This window comes from Myxocyprinus asiaticus, chromosome 46, assembly GCF_019703515.2.
Source record: "Myxocyprinus asiaticus isolate MX2 ecotype Aquarium Trade chromosome 46, UBuf_Myxa_2, whole genome shotgun sequence".
In the NCBI taxonomy this organism is placed as follows: domain Eukaryota; kingdom Metazoa; phylum Chordata; class Actinopteri; order Cypriniformes; family Catostomidae; genus Myxocyprinus; species Myxocyprinus asiaticus.
Window position 1 is genome coordinate 29,183,840 of NC_059389.1, and position 18,668 is coordinate 29,202,507.

Here is an 18,668-nt window from a genome sequence, read left to right on the forward strand (position 1 = left end):
CTGCACGTAAACAGAATAATTCCCCATTTATAGCCTACACACAGTTATTTAAGTAAAGAGTAACAACCACATTCAGGTTGTGACAACCAAAGTTTTATTAAATCCACATAGTGTGTACATAAATTAAAGTGTAAGTGAAGTTCTAGCAGGAAGATCTCGGGATTCATTCTATCAGGCATCTTATCCAATCACAATACAGCCTCCGCTTTATAAGCCTGCACAGCTGTTTCTCATTGTTCGCATACTTGTTGTTTTCAGTCATGGGCATGTGAGTGAAGTACACAATCATGTCACACACTATGCCTCGCTTTTCCTTTTCCATCATGAAAATATATCTATTCTTCAATTGGGGCAACAATCGTCAAAGCATGTAGCTGGTAATGTTGGGGTCTAAGCTTTCTGCCATCAATGTTCTCAATTCTCTGATCATCATATCCCTCATACTGCATCAATATCGCTTCAAGCGGGAACATTTATTTTTACTAGAGTACTCGGTTCTCACTGATAAAGTTAGGTGATTGTGCATTCTGCCAGGCAAATTTAGGTTCACAAATGTTGATCTGTTTACAACAGTGTTGCTTGCCTGAGTGTACTCCTCATCGGGGAATCAAGATTCAACATTCATGCACGTCATTATGCATAAGAACTCTGAGTAAGTGGTCTGAATATACCCATCAAGTTAAGATGATGTTCTCGCATTTTGTTAGTCGTTCCTATTAAGACGCTAAATCACTAAGTGTTTTCTCAACTCCATATGTCTACATTCGCATTCTCCTTATCATCTTTTGGTAGGTATAGTTCATTACACCTAACAGCACTTCTTATACAAGAAACAATCAAATCAAACCAAGGGGGTATACCAGTTCCTATATCACAGTTGTTACATGTTTCATTGTATTAGAGTCATTCTGGCATCTATACAGTGCAGAGATTTCTATTATTATGGGTTACTGTAAAATATAATTATTTTATTAGTTATAGGACTATGAAGCTTTTTAAAACATGGGGCTTTATTACAAACGTTTGAAATTTCAAAGCTTCCTTAGTTAAGTTTCCACATATAGTTTATTTTCTGCATCTGCTGGTCAAAACATAAGCTCCCCTTTAATGCTCTCTATGTTAATTTAACAACATTACATTTTATTTTATCAAGACAATTCGGTCATTTTGCTCTGTTCACTTTATATGTGCTCGTGGTTGGGGCAGAAACATTTAGTAGCAGGTAAGTGAGGTATTTGTATTATTTTATTGGGATAATACCTGTGCTGGAATAGTGCTTCTTTCAAGCAGATACCAAATATTCAGTTGACTGAAGCTTCACACATAATGGATCATGCATATGTCTCAATATCTTCACCGTCCAATCACCGATTTTATTTCTGAAAACTGCCAGATACTCATGACAATATAAGCTAAAAGCACATATGATTGGTTAAGGGGTTACTGGGCGAGAATAATAAATGTATTGTCATCAGCGTCAAGAGAGGATATGCCGGGAGATTACCTCCAGTGTTGACTTACTACAAAGCGTAAACGCTTCCCTGACACTGCTTCTTATCCCTCGTACTCTGACATCAATTCACAGGCACCAAAACCTCTCCCGTTTAAGCCTAGCCGTCTAAGCCTAAGGTATTGACTTAGGTAGCGTGCATCAGTCTGTGTGGTCAACCTCCAATATGATATTGTGAGAAATTGACTTTTTCATGCTGTTTTTTACTCAGGCTGTAGTTGCTGAGATATGCAGCTTTACAAACCGTCAGGGGTGGGAGCTCATCCTAAACTGTCTGTCATATTCCAGCTACCAAGGAGCTTGGATGGAGGTGACCCCTGATGAATTGTACAAATTTCTTGGGTTGCTCATTTACATGGGGTTCTCAATTCTCCCTGATTCCCATCTTCATTGGGGAACCAAGTCACTTCAGGGCTCGTGGGCGGGGGGATTTATGTCGCGTGACTGCTACAAGGCTCGTTTAGCAGCTATACATGTTGTAGACCCTACCACAGAGGATAATCAGGATCGCCTTAGGAAGTTGCGTTATCTTATGGACCACCTCAAACAAAAATGCCAGCAGCTCTTTCAGCCTACCAAAATCTCACAATAGATGAACGTATGGTCAAGTCAAATCAAATCAAATCAAATCACTTTATTGTCACACAGCCATATACACAAGTGCAATGGTGTGTGAAATTCTTGGGTGCAGTTCCGATCAACATAGCAGTCGTGACAGTGATGAGACATATACCGATTTACAATAACATCAAATTAACACAACACAATTTAAACATCTGTTATACATAATTACACTCAACTTAAAACATCAAATTAACACAACACAATTTAAGCATCTGTTATACACATAATTACACTCAACTTAAAACATCAAATTAACACAACACAATTTAAGCATCTGTTATACACATAATTACACTCAACAATATACAAATAACAACATACACTGTACAGTATACAATATGCTGTTTTTGTTTTTGTTTTTTGTTTTTTTGTTTTTTACTATATAGATACACATTATTCAATAAAAATTAAAAATTAAAATATATATAAAAAGTATATATATATATATATATATATATATATATATATATATATATATATACATATAGAATGTACAGTATTGTACTGTATTGACATTCAGGCTGTCGGTTGATAGTCAGCTGTTAAGAGAGACATAATATAATAATAGTAATATAATTTATGACAGTCCGGTGTGAGATAAGAGTAATAAAGTGCAGGGTTGATGTATTTTGATCGTGGGAGATCAAAAGTTCAAAAGTCTGATTGCTTGGGGGAAGAAGCTATCATGGAGTCGGCTGGTGCAGGTCCTGATGCTGCGATACTGCCTACCTGATGGTAGCAGTGAGAACAGCCCATGGCTCGGGTGGCTGGAGTCTCTGATGATCCTCCGAGCTTTTTTCACACACCGCCTTGTATATATTTCCTGGAGGGAGGGAAGCTCACCTCCGATGATGTGTTTGGCAGTTCGCACCACCCTTTGCAGTGCTTTGCGGTTGTGGGCGGTGCTATTGCCGTACCAGGCGGAGATACAGCCAGTCAGGATGCTCTCCACAGTGCAGGTGTAGAACCGTGTGAGGATGTGGCGGTTCATTCCAAACTTCCTCAGCCGTCTCAGGAAGAAGAGGCGCTGATGAGCCTTCTTCACAACGACTTCAGTGTGGACGGACCATGTGAGATCTAAAGCTTGGTCAGGATTTAAACAATACATGAAGGGCAAGCCTACTCGGTGGGGTTTTAAATTATGGGTAATTGCAACATCAGACTCAGGGTATACTCTCGACTTCAATGTTTACATAGGTAGTCATGATGGGTGTGTCACTGACTTGGCCACCAAAGTAGTTGAATCGTTACTACAGCCATTCAAAGACCAGGGCCACAATGTTTGGTTTGACAGCATTATACGTCCCCAGCTCTTATGGTTAAGTTGTTAGAAATGGGGACTAATGCCTGTGGGACATGCAGGGTGAATCGTAAATTGTTTCCTGCAGAATTTAAAGACATCAAAAGATGGCTCATGGGGATATGAGGTGGTGTAGAATTGAGGGGAATACACAAGTAATTCAGCGGAAGAACATGCGTGCAGTTGCATGCCTCTCCAATTTCCACAATGCGAATGGCTCAACCGAAATTACTAGGTTTGTAAAAAATGATGGAGACTGGACAAAAGAAGTAGCCCTCCAGCCCACTGTCATCAGCGATTATAACAAAAACATGGGCGGTGTTGATAGGTCAGACCAAATGATAAAATCTTACGACGTCCACAAAAAACTCAGAAGTGGTGGAAGACTCTTTTTTTCCACTTCATAGACATTGCCGTCGTCAATAGTTTCATATTGTTTAAGGAATGGCAACACATTCATGCAGCACCAGGGGATGAGCGTAGACTGGTGAACTTAACCCAGATAGATTTCAGAGAAAACATGGCTCGTCAGCTGGGAGGTATTGATATTCACTCAAGTTTCCCTTTGCATACACTAAAGCCTGTAGTCCCTCCTTCGTCATCACTCCACACAGCCCATGTCCCTAAATTTGAAGAGTCCTCTAAGAGATGTTGGCTATGCTATCGGAAAAGTAGGACTGAAAATAAAACTAAAGTAGCTTGTAAATGGAATGTAATGGCAAAAGACTTGGTTCGCGATAGGAACTGTTTTCAATCTTGGCACTCAGCTGAGTGTGACCAGTTCCGCGAAGAGGCCTAGGTTGGGCTGTGTTTACTGATGTTGTTGTCTTCCCCCTCCCCTCTTTTATCCCTCTCTTCTCCCCACATGTATTGCAGTTGTTGAGTATTTATGAATTTAAATAAATTCTGTTCCTGCACTCTTTATTAAAAATGTATTTATTGTAGATAGTTCGAAAGTTTGATTTTGTATGTTTTGCTGTGCAATTCGTGTGTAATTCTAATGTTCAAATTAAATAAGGTGTGTGTTTTATTGAACACATAAAATGTATATTTCGGTGTTTGTGTCCTTCAATTTCAGATGCAATCTCAATTTATTATTACAGGTGCTCAAAAGGAGTATTTGAGGAATGGTCATGTGAAATGTATCTTAACATTCTAAATGTTTGTTTTATTCTGATTTCCCACTAATCACTAGAATGGTCATAACTTTTAAACAATATATTATATTTCTAATCTGTCTGCTATTCTACATTGCCCACAAAATTATGTATATTTCATACACTCTAAGTTTCCCTCTAGCTTGTAATTAAAATGGTGAAAGTGCAGTTGTTTGATTAAGTATGGTGGCCGGAGAAGATTTTTGTAAAAATTGCTGTGTGAAATCTTATTGATAAAGGATGATTAGCCTTAAATAATCATACATATATTTATATCATTTGAAAGCCCTAGTTCTTCTCTTCAGTATGGTATATACAGTTCAGGTGTGTGATGTTATATGAATATGAATGTAATATGAATATGGATATGAATGTCATATTCTGGCACAGAATGGAATTTTTGGAATTTTGGGCTCAGGCTTTAAAGGGTTAAACACATTTCTTGAAATTATGCCTCCTTTTCTCAAAACTCTAAACACAAATCCATAACTTCTCACCCAATTCCCCAAATTTCCTATTTTCAGGTCAAAATGAAGCTCTCCACTCAAAACCATTCAATCTTGCTGAAAAACCAAACTTTGCCCTCATACATGATGCACAAGCCTTCAAAAACACACACACTACAACATAGTCTTACACATTGGTGAGATAAATTCAAAACAATACAACAAAAACCGGTAATAAGTTATGTTGCTTGTTGCTCTCCCCCTCAAAAACCTTTTCACATGATGAACACAACAAAAGCCACACCAAATGTATACATTTGCACATTTTTTTATTGCTTAATGTACTGTACAGTACAATACACCAAACAACAACAAAAAAATTATTCTGCCCCAGCATCCCGTCTTTGGTCTGGGACAGGCCAGAGAATCTCGCCAACATCACAGGCTATATTGGCCCTAGCCAGGCAGCAGGGGTAAAATCCTCTTCCATGCCTGATCCACTCCTGGCACGCATCAACTGAAATGTCTAGGCAGGCTTCTTCCATGGCCTGGAGGAGTTGAACATGGATGTGAGGTTCTCGGTCATACACTTTCCACTGTCATGCCAAAAAAACCCTCCTCTTTCAGGTTTAGAAAGGGAGAATATACAGGTAGAAAGATGTTGGAAACCTCAGGTTATTGGTAAACCAGTCACGATCCAGAGCAGTGCGATGGAAGCTGACATTATCCCAAACAAAAATGTAGTGAGGCTGCTCTGGTTGTGCTGGCTCCCTCATAGTCATCCCCTGGACAAGGACATGGTCAACTAGAGTGAATTTCATCCGAGACTGCTTGACTCCTTGGCCTTCCTTGTCGTCGTCCTCCTCCTCTTCCTCCACCTCAACCTCCTCCTCTTCCTCCTCTCCCTACTCCTCTCCCTACTCTTCCTCCACCTCCTCCTCTTCCTCCTTGCACATCAAAGTTGCCCTTATTGCAGAGCTCAAACAAAACATTGTTCATCTTTGGCAAGTACATTGCATAAACAACGGCCACCCTCATTGTAGGGCTCATAAGCAAACTTTATCTTATGGCAAAGGGTATTGCACAACAATGTCGCCCTTATTGTAGGGCTTAAACCCAATGCTGTCCATACTTTGGCAAGGATATTGCAAGAGTAACGTTCAACCTTATGAAAGAGCTCAAACGTGAACATTGTTTAAATTTCAGCAAAGCGTATTGCACAACAACATATCCCTAATCATAGGGCTCAAACGCACAGTTGTTTGCACAAATAACATTCACTCTTATTGAAGGGCTCAATCACAAAGCATTGTTTACCCTTCTGCTAAGGTTACTGCACATCAACTTTGCCCTTATCGTAGAGCTCAAATGAAAGATTGTTCATCCTTTGGCAAAGACATTGCACAAACAGTGGCTGCCCTCATTGGAGGGCTCATAAGCAAACGTCCTGGTTACTTGCATAACCTCCATTCCCTGATGGAGGGAACGAGACGTTGTGTTGATGTAGTGACACTAGGGGTCACTCTTGGGAGCCTGAGACACCTCTGGTCTTTGATAAAAGGCCAATGAAAATTGGCCTGGATATACGGGTATAAAAGGAGCTGGTATGCAACCACTCATTCAGGTTTTATGCTGAGGAGCCGAGACAAGGTCCCGGCCATTTCAGCGGGCAGTTCAGCATTGTGGCAGGAGGGACACATCATCTCATTCCCTCCATCAGGGAACGGAGGTTACGCAAGTAACCAGGACATTCCCTATCTGTCACTCACTCCACGTTGTGTCGATGTAGTGACACTAAGGGTCCCTATAAAAAACGCCGCAACTGGCTGAACTGTGTTACGTGAACTGGCGGTGTGTGACGGGCAGACCACTGTGTGCCTCATAGCCAGCGCAACAGGCAGACACGTAACCTCCCCCAACACTGTTATGAGTGTCGAACGGCCCTTTGGGACAAGTCGACTACCCAAAAAATAGAGACGGGCTAGCCCAGTCATGGCCTCTTATCCCCTTTTTTTTCCACTCCCCCAAAAAAAGGGGGATTAACCGACTGGTCCGACCAGGTCTAGTCGGGTGGGTGTCCCTCCCATAGGGAGGACACCACGGAGACCACACCTCACCCAAATATGGGGGGGTATTTAAGTGGAAATACGTCACATGGTCTTGCCGAGCTATGTCGGAAGTATGCCATGTGGAGAAGTCCCATGGTAGGTCCTACCCTATGGGGTAGGAGTTACTACAAGCATGGAGGCTGGGGCAGAGGGTTCTCTGCCCAAGGAAAACACAGTTTGCCAACAGGGAAACGAATTAGCGGAAGATATACGTCGCATGGGGTTACCTACGGGGAACTGCCACATGCGGAGCACCTACCCCAGTACAGGGCTGGCAGCGAGTCTCTCTGAAAACTCGTCTGCCACAGGGCTCGGAGGAAATCAACCAGGGTACACAGTTTGTGAACACTACTGGGAGTTAATGGCGCACGTCTTCAGCTCGGGGGAGGTGAAAGGCGCTATGCACAAGCAATACACCTGGCCGGCTGTCCCGGACTTACCTGCTTGTGCGTGCCACTACATGGGATGAAACCGGTTCCACCCAGAGGTTGTAGAACCTCGCAAAAGTGTTGGGTGTTGCCCAGCCCGCTGCTCTGCAAATGTCTGTTAGAGAGGCGCCCCTGGTCAAGGCCCAGGAGGCCACTACACCCCTGGTAGAATGGGCTCATAGCCCTACCGGGGGCGGCACGTACTGGGCATGATATGCCATAGTTATGGTGTCAATGAGCCAGTGGGCGTTCCTCTGCTTGGAGACAGTGCTTCCTTTCCGCTGTTCACCAAAGCAGACAAAAAGCTGCTCAAAGACTCTAAAGCTCTGCGTGCGATCCAAATAGATGCGTAAAGTGCACACCGGACACAGCAACGTCAGGGCTGGGTCTGCCTCCTCCTGGGCAGCGTTTGCAGGTTCACCACCTGGTCCCTAAAAGGGGTCGTGGGAACCTTGTGCACATCAGAGTCTCAGGATCACGTGAGAGTAGCCCGGACCGAACTCCAGGCACATTTCGCTGACAGAGAACGCAGGTCTCCTACCCACTTGATGGAAGTGAGCGCAGTCAGGAGGGCAGTCTTCAAGGAGAATGCCTTAAGCTCAGCTGACTGCAAAGGCTCAAAGGGGGCTCTCTGTAGACCCTGAAGAACTACAGAGAGGTCCCATGAGGGAAAGAGGTGCGGTCTGGAGGGATTCAACCTCCTGGCGCCTCTCAGGAACCTGATGATCAGGTCGTGCTTCCATAAGGACTTACCGTCCACTGTGTCGTGGTGTGCTGCTATAGCGGCTACATACACCTTCAAGGTGGAAGGGGACAGCCACCCTACCAACCTCTCCTGCAGGAAGGAAAGCACTGATCCGACTTGCGCATCTCTGGGGGTCTTCCCATCGGGAAGAACACCACTTAGCGAAAAGACGCCACTTCAAGGCATACAGGTGCCTCGTAGAGGGGGCCCTAGCCTGAGTGATCGTGTATACCACCACAGGTGGTAGACCGCTTAGGTCTTCCGCGTCCTGTCCAGGGAATAGACATGGAGATTCCAGAGGTCTGGTCGCAGGTGCCAGATGGTGCCCCATCCCTGAGAAAGAAGGTCCTTCCTCAGGGGAATTCACTGGGGGGGGGCTGTCGCATGGAGAGTGAGGTCCGAGAACCACGCCTGGGTGGGCCAGTAGGGTGCTACCAGGACAACCTGCTCCTCGTCCTCCCTGATCTTGCACACGGGCTGTGCAAGTAGGCTCACTGGGGGAAACGCATATTTACGCAGTCCAGGGGGCCAGCTGTGTGCCAGCGCCAAGAGGTGCCTCGAGGTACCGAGAGGTGCCTCGGTCAGGGCGTACCAGAGTGGGCAGTGGGAGGATTCTTGGGAGGCGAACAGGTCTACCTGTACCTGTCCGAATCGACTCCAGATCAGCTGGACCACCTGAGGGTGGAGTCTCCACTCTCCCCTGAGGGTAACCTGCCATGACAGCGCATCCGCTGCAGTGTTGAGGTCGCCCAGGATGTGAGTGGCTCACAGCGACTTGAGGTGCTGCTGACTCCAGAGAAGGAGATGGCGGGTGATTTGTGACACACAATGGGAGCGCAGACTGCCTTGACGTTTGACATATACTACCATTGCCGTGTTGTCTGTCCGAACTAACACGTGCTATTGCCCTGGATCAACGGCCGGAACCTCCGCAGGGCGAGCAGAATTGCCAGCAACTCGAGGCAGTTGATGTGCCAACGCAGCCGCGGGCCCGTCCATAAGCCGGCGGCTGCGTGCACATTGCAAACAGCGCCCCAGCCTGTCTTGGAGGCGTCTGTCATGACCACGATGCGCCTGGAGACCTGCTCTAAGGGAACGCCTGCCCGTAGAAACACGAGGTCAGTCCAAGGGCTGAAGAGGCGGTGACAGATTGGCGTGATGACCACACAATGTGTCCCGTGCTGAAGTGGTCTCGTATGCATCAACCTGAACAGAGTGGCCACCGCTGAGGATGCCATATGCCCCAGGAGCCTCTGAAAGAATTTCAGTGGAACCACTGTTTTCTGTTTGAATGCCTTCAAACAGGTCAGCACCGATTGTGCGTGCTCGTTCATGAGGCGCGCTGTCAACGAGACTGAATCCAACTCCAAACTGAGAAAAGAAATGCTCTGAACCGGGAGGAGCTTGCTCTTTTCCCAGTTGACCCGAAGCCCTAGTCGGCTGAGGTGCGAGAGAACCAGGTCCCTGTGTGCACACAACATGTCCCGAGAGTGAGCTAGGATTAGCCAATCATTGAGATAGTTGAGAATGCGAATGCCCACCTCCCTTAACGGGGCAAGAGCTGAAGACGCGAGGGGACAAGAACAGACTGAAAGGGAGGACCTTGTACTGATACACCTGATCCTTGAATGCAAACTGCAGGTCTACTGTTGAGGTAGAATCGAGACGTGGAAGTACCCGTCCTTCAGGTCTACCACCACGAACCAGTCTTGAGGCTGTAAAACCCCTTCTTCATCTCGGCCGGAGGGACAGGTTCTATCGCATCCTTCCGTCGGACGGTAGCGAACTCCACGCGCAAGGTAGCAGCATTTTCATCCTTCACCAAGGTGAAGTGGATACCGCTGAACCTGGGCGGACGCCTGGTGAACTGAATCGCGTAGCCGAGTCGGACGGTCTGGATCAGCCATTGCGACGTACCGGCAGGTGGGGTCTCGCAACGGGGCGGTGCCCGAGGTGACACACCATGTTGTGGCCATGCTGAGTCCAGGGACATCGAAGCACTTACCTGGCTCCTTGTGACCACCCCCGGAACAGCCTGGGACGGGGGAGGAAGAGGCCTGTCCTCGTGACCCATGGAGACTATCACATCGGGGGCGGATTTGTGCCACAGCTGGACACACAGGGGCGGGGAGACCGCCGCTGGAGCGCCAACCTTGCAAGGATGAAAAGGTGGACGGTGGTCGTGATTACGGCCGTGCCCACCGGTTATATGACCCAGGGAACAAGGAAACCCTCCACCGGGGGATGGAGTGGTCTGTTTACCAGCTCCAAGATGGGTTTCATCGTCGCTGGGTCACCCATCTCAGGGGCGCTTCGAAGCCTTCCGTGGGTTCTTGGCGGCCGGCCGTGAAACGGGTGGCGTCTGCTTCCTGCGGTGGGCTTCATGCCGGGGCCAGGCCAAAGGGGCGGGCTGCGGCGGAGCCGGTGCAGTCACCGCAGGGGGACACCCTTAGCGACGAGCAGGCGGGGTGCGGGATCTTAAGCCGCACTGGGGCAGGATGTGCCGGATAGCCTCCATCTGCTGCTTCACCGTTGAGAACTGCTGGGCAAAGTCCTCGACGGTGTCGCCGAATAGGCCAACCTGCCTCACCCATCTGGACCAGGTTGAGCCAAAGGTGGCGCTCCTGGACCACTAAGGTAGACATTGCCCGCCCGAGAGACTGCACCGTGACCTTCGTCACCCGGAGAGCGAGGTCGGTCACCGAGCACAGGTCCTGCATCAAATCTTGGGTGGAACTACCCTCGTGCAGTTCTTTTAGCGCCTTGGCTTAGTGGACCTGCAGGAGAGCCATGGCGTGCAGGGTGGAGGCGGCTTGTCCAGCGGCACTGTACGCTTTGGCCGTCAGTGACGGCGTGAACTTACAGGCCTTGGACGGGAGCTTTGGGCGTCTGTGCCAGGTGGCAGCGCTCTGTGGGCATAGGTGCACCGCGAGTGCCTTATCCACCGGGGGAATTGCCGAATAGCCCCTGGCCGCCCCACCATCGAGAGTAGTGAGGGTGGGGGAGCTGAAAGATCGGGACCGGGTTTTGTCAGCTCCTCATGTACTTCCGGGAAGAAAGGGACTGGAGCGGGGCGTGGCTGTTTTGAGTGGCGCCGTGAGCCCAGGAACCAATCATCGAGCCACGAGGGTTCAGGGGAGCATGGAGGGTTCCACTCTAGCTGGACGCTCGCGGCCGCCCGGGAAAGCATGTCCGTCATTTCCGCATCAGACTGTGACTGGGCAATCGTCCCTGAGGAGGGAGCCCAGCTGAGGCTTCTGCGTCCGACTGGATGAGCCCGCTCTCTGATGCTGCGCTCGAGAGCTCATCAGCTTCGCAGGCTCCGAACAAGAGGTCGAACTCGCTGTGAGACGAGCCGGCGGACTCATCTGGAAGCCCAATCGGGGCAGACGAGCGTTCTGGGGAATGGGAGGTCCGTGGGGGGATACCCGGCAGAGGTGGACCCATTGGAGTCCCCAAATCACCCCCAGTGCTAGCCACGCTGGCCTCATACCCGTAGGTAGAAGGACCGAGGCGGGGAGCCGCTGGGGTGGCTTGCAACATTGCCATGGTCATGTTCTCACAGTGAGTACATGATCCATCCACGAACGCTGTCACTGCGTGGGACGCGCCCAAAAAGATGCGTCTCTAGAAAGATGTTCCATGTGTGCCGCTCTTTTAGAGAAATATACTCTTTTAGAGAAATATATTCTATTTTTCTGCCGAAGCGCCCAGGGGCATTCTCTGCAGTGCACCAGTGCAGAGGAGGGAGAAGCCGCTGAAATGCGCTGTCAGATCCAGCAGAGTCAGCTCAGTAAACGTCGACCGTTCAGCTCCGAAGAGAAAATCTGAATGAGTGGTTGCATACCAGCTCCTTTTATACCCGTATGTCCGGGGGAGTGGTATGCAAATACCACTCGCCAATTTTCATTGGCCTTTTATCAAAGACCAGAGGTGTCTCGGGCTCCCAAGAGTGACTCCTAATGTCACTACATCGACACAACGTCGAGTGAGTGACAGATAGGGAACTTTATTTAATTTATGGCAAAGGGTATTGCATAACAATGTCACGCTTATCATAGGGCTCAAACCTAACACTGTTCATCCTTCGGCAAGTATATTGCATAAATAATGTTCACCCTTATCGAAGGGCTCATAAGCAAACGTTAATTATCTTTAAACAAAGTGTATTTCAAAACAATGTCCCTCTTATTGTAGGGCTCATACACACTGTTGTTCTTTTTTGGCATGGATTTTGCACAAATAATATTCGCCCTTATTGAAGGGCTCAATCACAAAGCATTGTTTACCCTTCTGCAAAGGGTATTGCACATCAACATTGCCCTTATCGTAAAGCTCAAATGCAATGTTATTCATCCTTTGGCAAAGACATTGCACAAAAAAATGTCCGCCCACATTGGAGGACTCATAAGCAAACTTTATTTATCTTACAGCAAAGGGTATTTCACAACAATGTCGTCCTTATCGTAGGGCTCAAACCCAACGCTGTTCATCCTTTGGCAAGGATATTGCATGAATAACGTTCACCCTTATCGATGGGCTCATAAGTAAAAGTTAATTTTCTTTAAGCAAAGGGTATTGCACAACAATGTCGCTCTTATCGTAATGCTCAAATGCAACGTTGCTCATCCTTTGGCAAGGATGTTGCACTAATAACATTCGCCCTTATTGAAAGGCTCAATCATAAAGCATTGTTTACCCTTCTGCAAAAATATTGTGCAAACCAGGCTCACCCATTTGCAGGAGCTCAACAATTTTCATAAGCTAGCCTACCCTTCTGCTGTGTATGGCTCTACAGTACAATGTTCGTACAGTCATATACTGGCTTATGTTCTAATCAATCATTTATATTTCTTCTCCTTTCAGATTTGTATTCAGTTGTATGCTGATCAGTTCTGTTCTATTCTATTTTACTATGTTTCATTCTGTTGTTTGCTCATCAGGTATATTCTATTATGTTCTATTCTGCTGTGTGCTGATTAGTTCTATTCTGTTCTGTTGTACACTGATCAATTCTGTTCTGTTCTGTTCTATACTTTTCAATACTTTTCTACTCTAAACCAGTGTATTCTGATCAGTTCCGTTCTGTTCTATTCTGTTATATGCTCATCAGGTCTGTTCTATTCTATTATGTTCTATACTGTATCCTTATCAGTTCTGTTTCTTTTTTATTCTGTTGTATACTGATTAGTTCTAATCATTGTGTTACATCATATTATATTAACTGTTGCATGCTGTTCTAGTCTGTTCTATTATATTCTATCCTGACTGTCATGTAAATGACTAGCAGTCCTGCTGCTTTATCAGATTCAATCACCTTTTTCTCTAATCGCTTGTTTTCACCTATTTTGTCTTCTTTCTCCTGGGAAGTATTTTATTAGCTTTAGCCAGTCGATTACACTATACTGTGTAAACAATCAACCAGCACTAACTCACCTCTGATCACTGCAAGGGACAATTCGACAATTAGCTGTTTATATGTGTATGCCCATTTGCTCTTCAAATGTACATGACAGTTATCTAAAGTTTAAACACTGACATATTTAAATGTTTAAGCTGTAAATGACGTCTGCAATGACCTGACTGGATGGCTTGTTGTAATGTAGGACAAAGCCATGATTGATTACAGCTGCTTCTCTTGGGATTTGACTCAATCCTATTATAGCAGCAGCAGACAACTATAGATTCTTATTCTGCATGCGTTTGCTGAAGGTACATCTTCTATAATTATTTCATTTGTACTTCAAAACAAATGCTGACCTGTGTTTCTCTGTGCTCAAGGAAAGAGCACTGATTAAATAAAAAGATTTAAGCTCACCCCATATCGCCATGAAGATAGCAAAGAAGACTGTGCCTCCATTATCAAAGAGATGAGTCACCTGGGGGGCAGAACAAACACAATGTATTTTAGAAAAAAGTACATATAAAGGGATATAAGGAAAACACAACAAGCTAAACCGTAACATGCTTTTGTGCACTTTTTTCATGTAGTGAGTGTGTGTTGTCATGAAATCAGAGACCTTCTATTCAATAAAAAACAATCACAAGTAGTCGCTGGGGGCGACAATCAACTGGAAATGGCAATCTGTCAGTAATTGGGGATAGGAGTTCTTTATTAGAAAAAGACTGGTATGAAAAGTTATTTTCTATTCTGAGGAGCAGTGGCAGTCATCAAATGTTCAGTAGAAGGATGCTTTAAACTTTAAACACTAACAGACTCTCCACTGAGATATGAGCTAAGAGTAAAAGAATGCTCCAGAGATATAGGAAGTCAAGACTGAGCTGCTGCTTCTGACTCCCCTACAAAGATCTATTTGATGATGAGGAGGAAATGTTGGCAGACAAATAGATGTGTAAAATAAATAAATATGACAAATAGATAGAATTGATGTGTAGGTCGTGTTAAGCATGTGAGGCCTAGATAGGTGGTTTATGAAATACATGAGAAGCAGAGGCTTTGGCATTCTTACAAACAACTCAATAATTGTTTATTTAACCTGCATTCAAAGGGGTATTTGTATCCACTGACATGCGTTTGCTTTTGGATATGGGAGGACTGAAGTTATTTCAATTGGGATTGAGTGAAGCAACATCTGCTGAGTGAGTTTTGAAGTGGGTTTGCAGAACCGTAACATATAGAAGTGTCTGGAGATGCAGGCAGGTATTTGTCTTGTTAAATCCTTGCGTGGGCTCGCTAAGCTGAGGATTCAATATGGTGGGTTGTGAAAATTGTCTTCAGAGGTGAAGATCTCAAGCACCATTTCAAAGTGTGTGGGTGGGACAAATGCGAAAGTGTTGTCGAAAGGTTTAAGGAAAGTAGCTGTTTGTACACCCTTTATATATCCTTTGATTTGGGACCGTTGGCCAAAGTCCAGGCTCATGATAGGAATGGATGGCCTGAAAGAGGGGTGCGATGATGGCAGCATGTAATAACCTGATGTCTATTGTGTCTCTTGACAACTGCCATAAATCCAACATTGCGGCTTCCTGTCATCCACGTTCCTCCTTTAGGTCCAGGTGTAACGCCACTAAAAAATGACTGATGGTTCCTCTTGACCTAGTGCCTTTCTATATAACTGACCTTCAACCTTCATAGCCTCTTGGAATGACGAGGACACTTAAATGCATGAGTGTTTTGCCAAACATTGTTACATACCTTGGAACTTTAGCGACTCAGCACATACATACCTTATATCATAAATGGATCTACAAAAAGCCCAGAAAGTGTACAATTTCCAAGGCAATTACAAGACAATCAGAAAATAATAGATTAGAATATATTCTGTTACATTTTCTATATTTAATTTCTCCTATATCAAAGAGATGATGCAACAAATCATAGAATGGCATTACTACTTCCATACTGAAATTTTACAAGACATAACTGGCTGTCAAACACATATTGAGCTACACATAACACTTAAGCTACATTTAAGCTCCACATACACTGATGACCCAAAACATTATGACCACTCACAGGTGAAGCGAGTAACGTTGATCATCTCCTAAAAAGGCCACATGTCAAAGCCTGGGTAGATTAGATGGTAAGCGAACAATCAGTTCAACATGTTGAATGCAGGAGAAATGTGCTGGAGTAAAAACCTGAGCGACTTTGACAAGGGCCAAATTGTCATAGCCAGATGACTAGGTCATAGCATCTCTGAAACTTAAGGCTTAAGGCTTGTAAGGCTTGTGATGTGCTCCCAGTCAGCAGTGGTAAGTACCTACTGACAGTGGTCCGAGAAAGAACTAAACACAAGCCGGCAAAAGAGTGTTGGACACCCAAATCTCATCGATGCACGAGGGCAACGAAGTTTATCCCGTCTGATCAGAACCAACAGAAGGTCTACTGTGGGTAGCTGCAGACCGGTCAGAGTGCCTATAATAACCCCTGTCCACCGTTGAAAGCACCTACAATGGGCACGCGTGGGTCGGTACTGGACCTTGGGGCAGTGGAAGAAGGTTGCTTGTTGCGATGAGTCCTGTTTTGTTTTACATCACGTGGACGGCAATGTATGTGTGTGCCGTTTGCCTGGGGAAGTGATGGCACCAAGATGCACTGTGGGAAGACGACAAGCCGGTGGAGGGAATGTGATGCTCTGGGTAATGTTCTGCTGGGAAACCCTGGGTCTGGCCAATCATTTGGACATCAATTTGACACTTGCCACCTACCTAAACATTGTTGCAGACCAGGTACACCCCTTCATGGCAATGGTGATTCCCTGATGGAAGTGGCCTCTTTCAGCAGGATAATGTGCCCTGCCTCACTGCACACATTGTTCAGGAATGGTTTGAGAAACATGATAATGAAATCAAGGCGTTGCCCTGGCCTCCAAATTCCCCAGATCTCAATCCGATTGAGCATCTGTGGGATGTGCTGGACCAACAAGTCCAATTCACGGCAGCTCCACCTCACAACTTACAGGACTTGAAGGATCTGCTGCTAATGTCTTGGTGCCAGATACCACAGGACACCTACAGGGGTCTTGTAGAGTCCATGCATTGGCAGGTTGGTGCTGTTTTGGCAGCACGCAGAGGACCAATGGCATATTAGGCAGATGGTTATAATGTTTTGGCTCATCAGTGTATATAGACATGAAATAAAAAAATAAAAATAAAAATTATGTAAGCATAAAGTTCATATATATCGTAACACTATTACATATCTCGAGTCACTAATGACCCTATACACTTTTGGTAAATAAACAATTATAATTTTTGTTTTTTTTTTGTTTATTGTTACACTATTCAAGAGAGAAAGGTTGAGGAATATTAAAGAGGTGGGAGCATAATTAAAAAAAATGGATGAAGTAAATGGATAGTTCCTGGGCCACCAAAGATCCGAGGTATGCATTTAAGGATTAACCAGTAAACAACACCACACCATCACCAAATAAACTCCAAGACACGTGGTCTGTGGTTATCTGAGGGGACAGTATAATTTGGATGAACGGTACCTTTGCATAGACACAGCTGTCACTCAGAGTCCAAGAACTACAGTCGCCTTCACACATAGGGCACATGATGGTGGTGTTGGCCTCACAGATTTCCTTACTGAAACACAAAAGAAAAACAAACATTACCTGAATCCATTACTGTAATACAGGTGAATGCAAATGACATTACAATTTTTTATGCTAGTAAAAGGGAGCGTGGTTGAGATAACTGATCTTGGTCTCACATACCAGCAGAGACTGACCTGACTTGACTGGAGTCCATGGTGAAAAGCCCATAAAGGAAGACGAAGAGGCCGACTAGAGCAGCAGGGATGAGCATTCCAGTGTACCAGCCCAACCACGCAAAATACAGGCCGATCTTCTCACCAAAATACCGCCTACCAGACAAACAGATAGACAGATCAATGTCCAAGATGATGACAAAAAAAAAATCTTATAAATCTAGTTATAAACGTATGTGACAAGTTCTTAAAATAAAGTTTGAAAAGTTTTGACTTAATGACTCAATGTCAAGTGGTGTAATCATCAAGTAAAAAGTAAAAACATAATAGCATAAGGTAAAATGTAAAAAGTATATTTTTGAATCATGAACTTTATGTTGTTTTCTTGGGGTAATACCATTTAACCTTTGAAAGCCTTGGCTAATCTTGTCATAAAAAGCTCTGCTTATCTGATAAGAGGTGTACTGACCATAACACATAGTAGTCAGGGTCTAGTGGGGTCAACACTGCGATGTAATTCCCTGTTTTTTGCCTTTTTTTTAATTTATATATATATATATGACAACAAAATGGCTCCCTGCATGTTGGTTACATCACACTGACTTTTGCAGAAACTGATTATAATATTTTCACATTTGGACTGAAACTACCTCACTATTAATTTATAATAATTATAAGAAATGCTAGTTCGCTAGTTCGAATCCCAGGGCATGCTGAGTGACTCCAGCCAGGTCTCCTAAGCAACCAAATTGGCCCGGTTGCTAGGGAGGGTAGAGTCACATGGGGGAACCTCCTCGTGGTCGCTATAATGTGGTTCATTCTTGGTGGGGTGCGTGGTGAATTGAGCATGGTTGCCGCGGTGGATGGCGTGAAGTAGTTCTATGTCTCCGTGGCAACGTGTTCAACGAGCCACGTGATAAGATGCGCGGGTTGACAGTCTCAGACGTGGAGGCAACTGGGATTCGTGCTCCGCCACCCGGACTGAGGTGAATCACTACGCGACCACGAGGACTTAAAAGCACATTGGGAATTAGGCATTCCAAATTGGGAGAAAAAGGGGGGAAAAAAAAATTATAAGAAATAATAATAAAAGATTATGCCAAACCAAATGTTATTGAAATAAATTTTTAAATCGGAAATTGAGAAAATCAACATAGAAGGGATAGCCACTC

At 45.1% G+C, this 18,668-nt stretch overlaps 1 protein-coding gene across 1 annotated transcript in view; it reads right to left on the bottom strand.

The window, feature by feature from the left end:
• LOC127436323 (anoctamin-3-like) overlaps positions 1-18,668 on the bottom strand; it is a 186,912-nt gene that overhangs the window by 54,715 nt on the left and 113,529 nt on the right. Inside the window, exons 11-13 of the mRNA XM_051690414.1 lie at positions 17,518-17,652; positions 17,276-17,372; positions 14,137-14,197 (exon numbers count right to left, since the gene is read on the bottom strand). Of these exons, the coding sequence (XP_051546374.1) occupies positions 14,137-14,197; positions 17,276-17,372; positions 17,518-17,652 (293 nt within the window). The remainder of the gene's footprint in view (positions 1-14,136; positions 14,198-17,275; positions 17,373-17,517; positions 17,653-18,668) is intronic.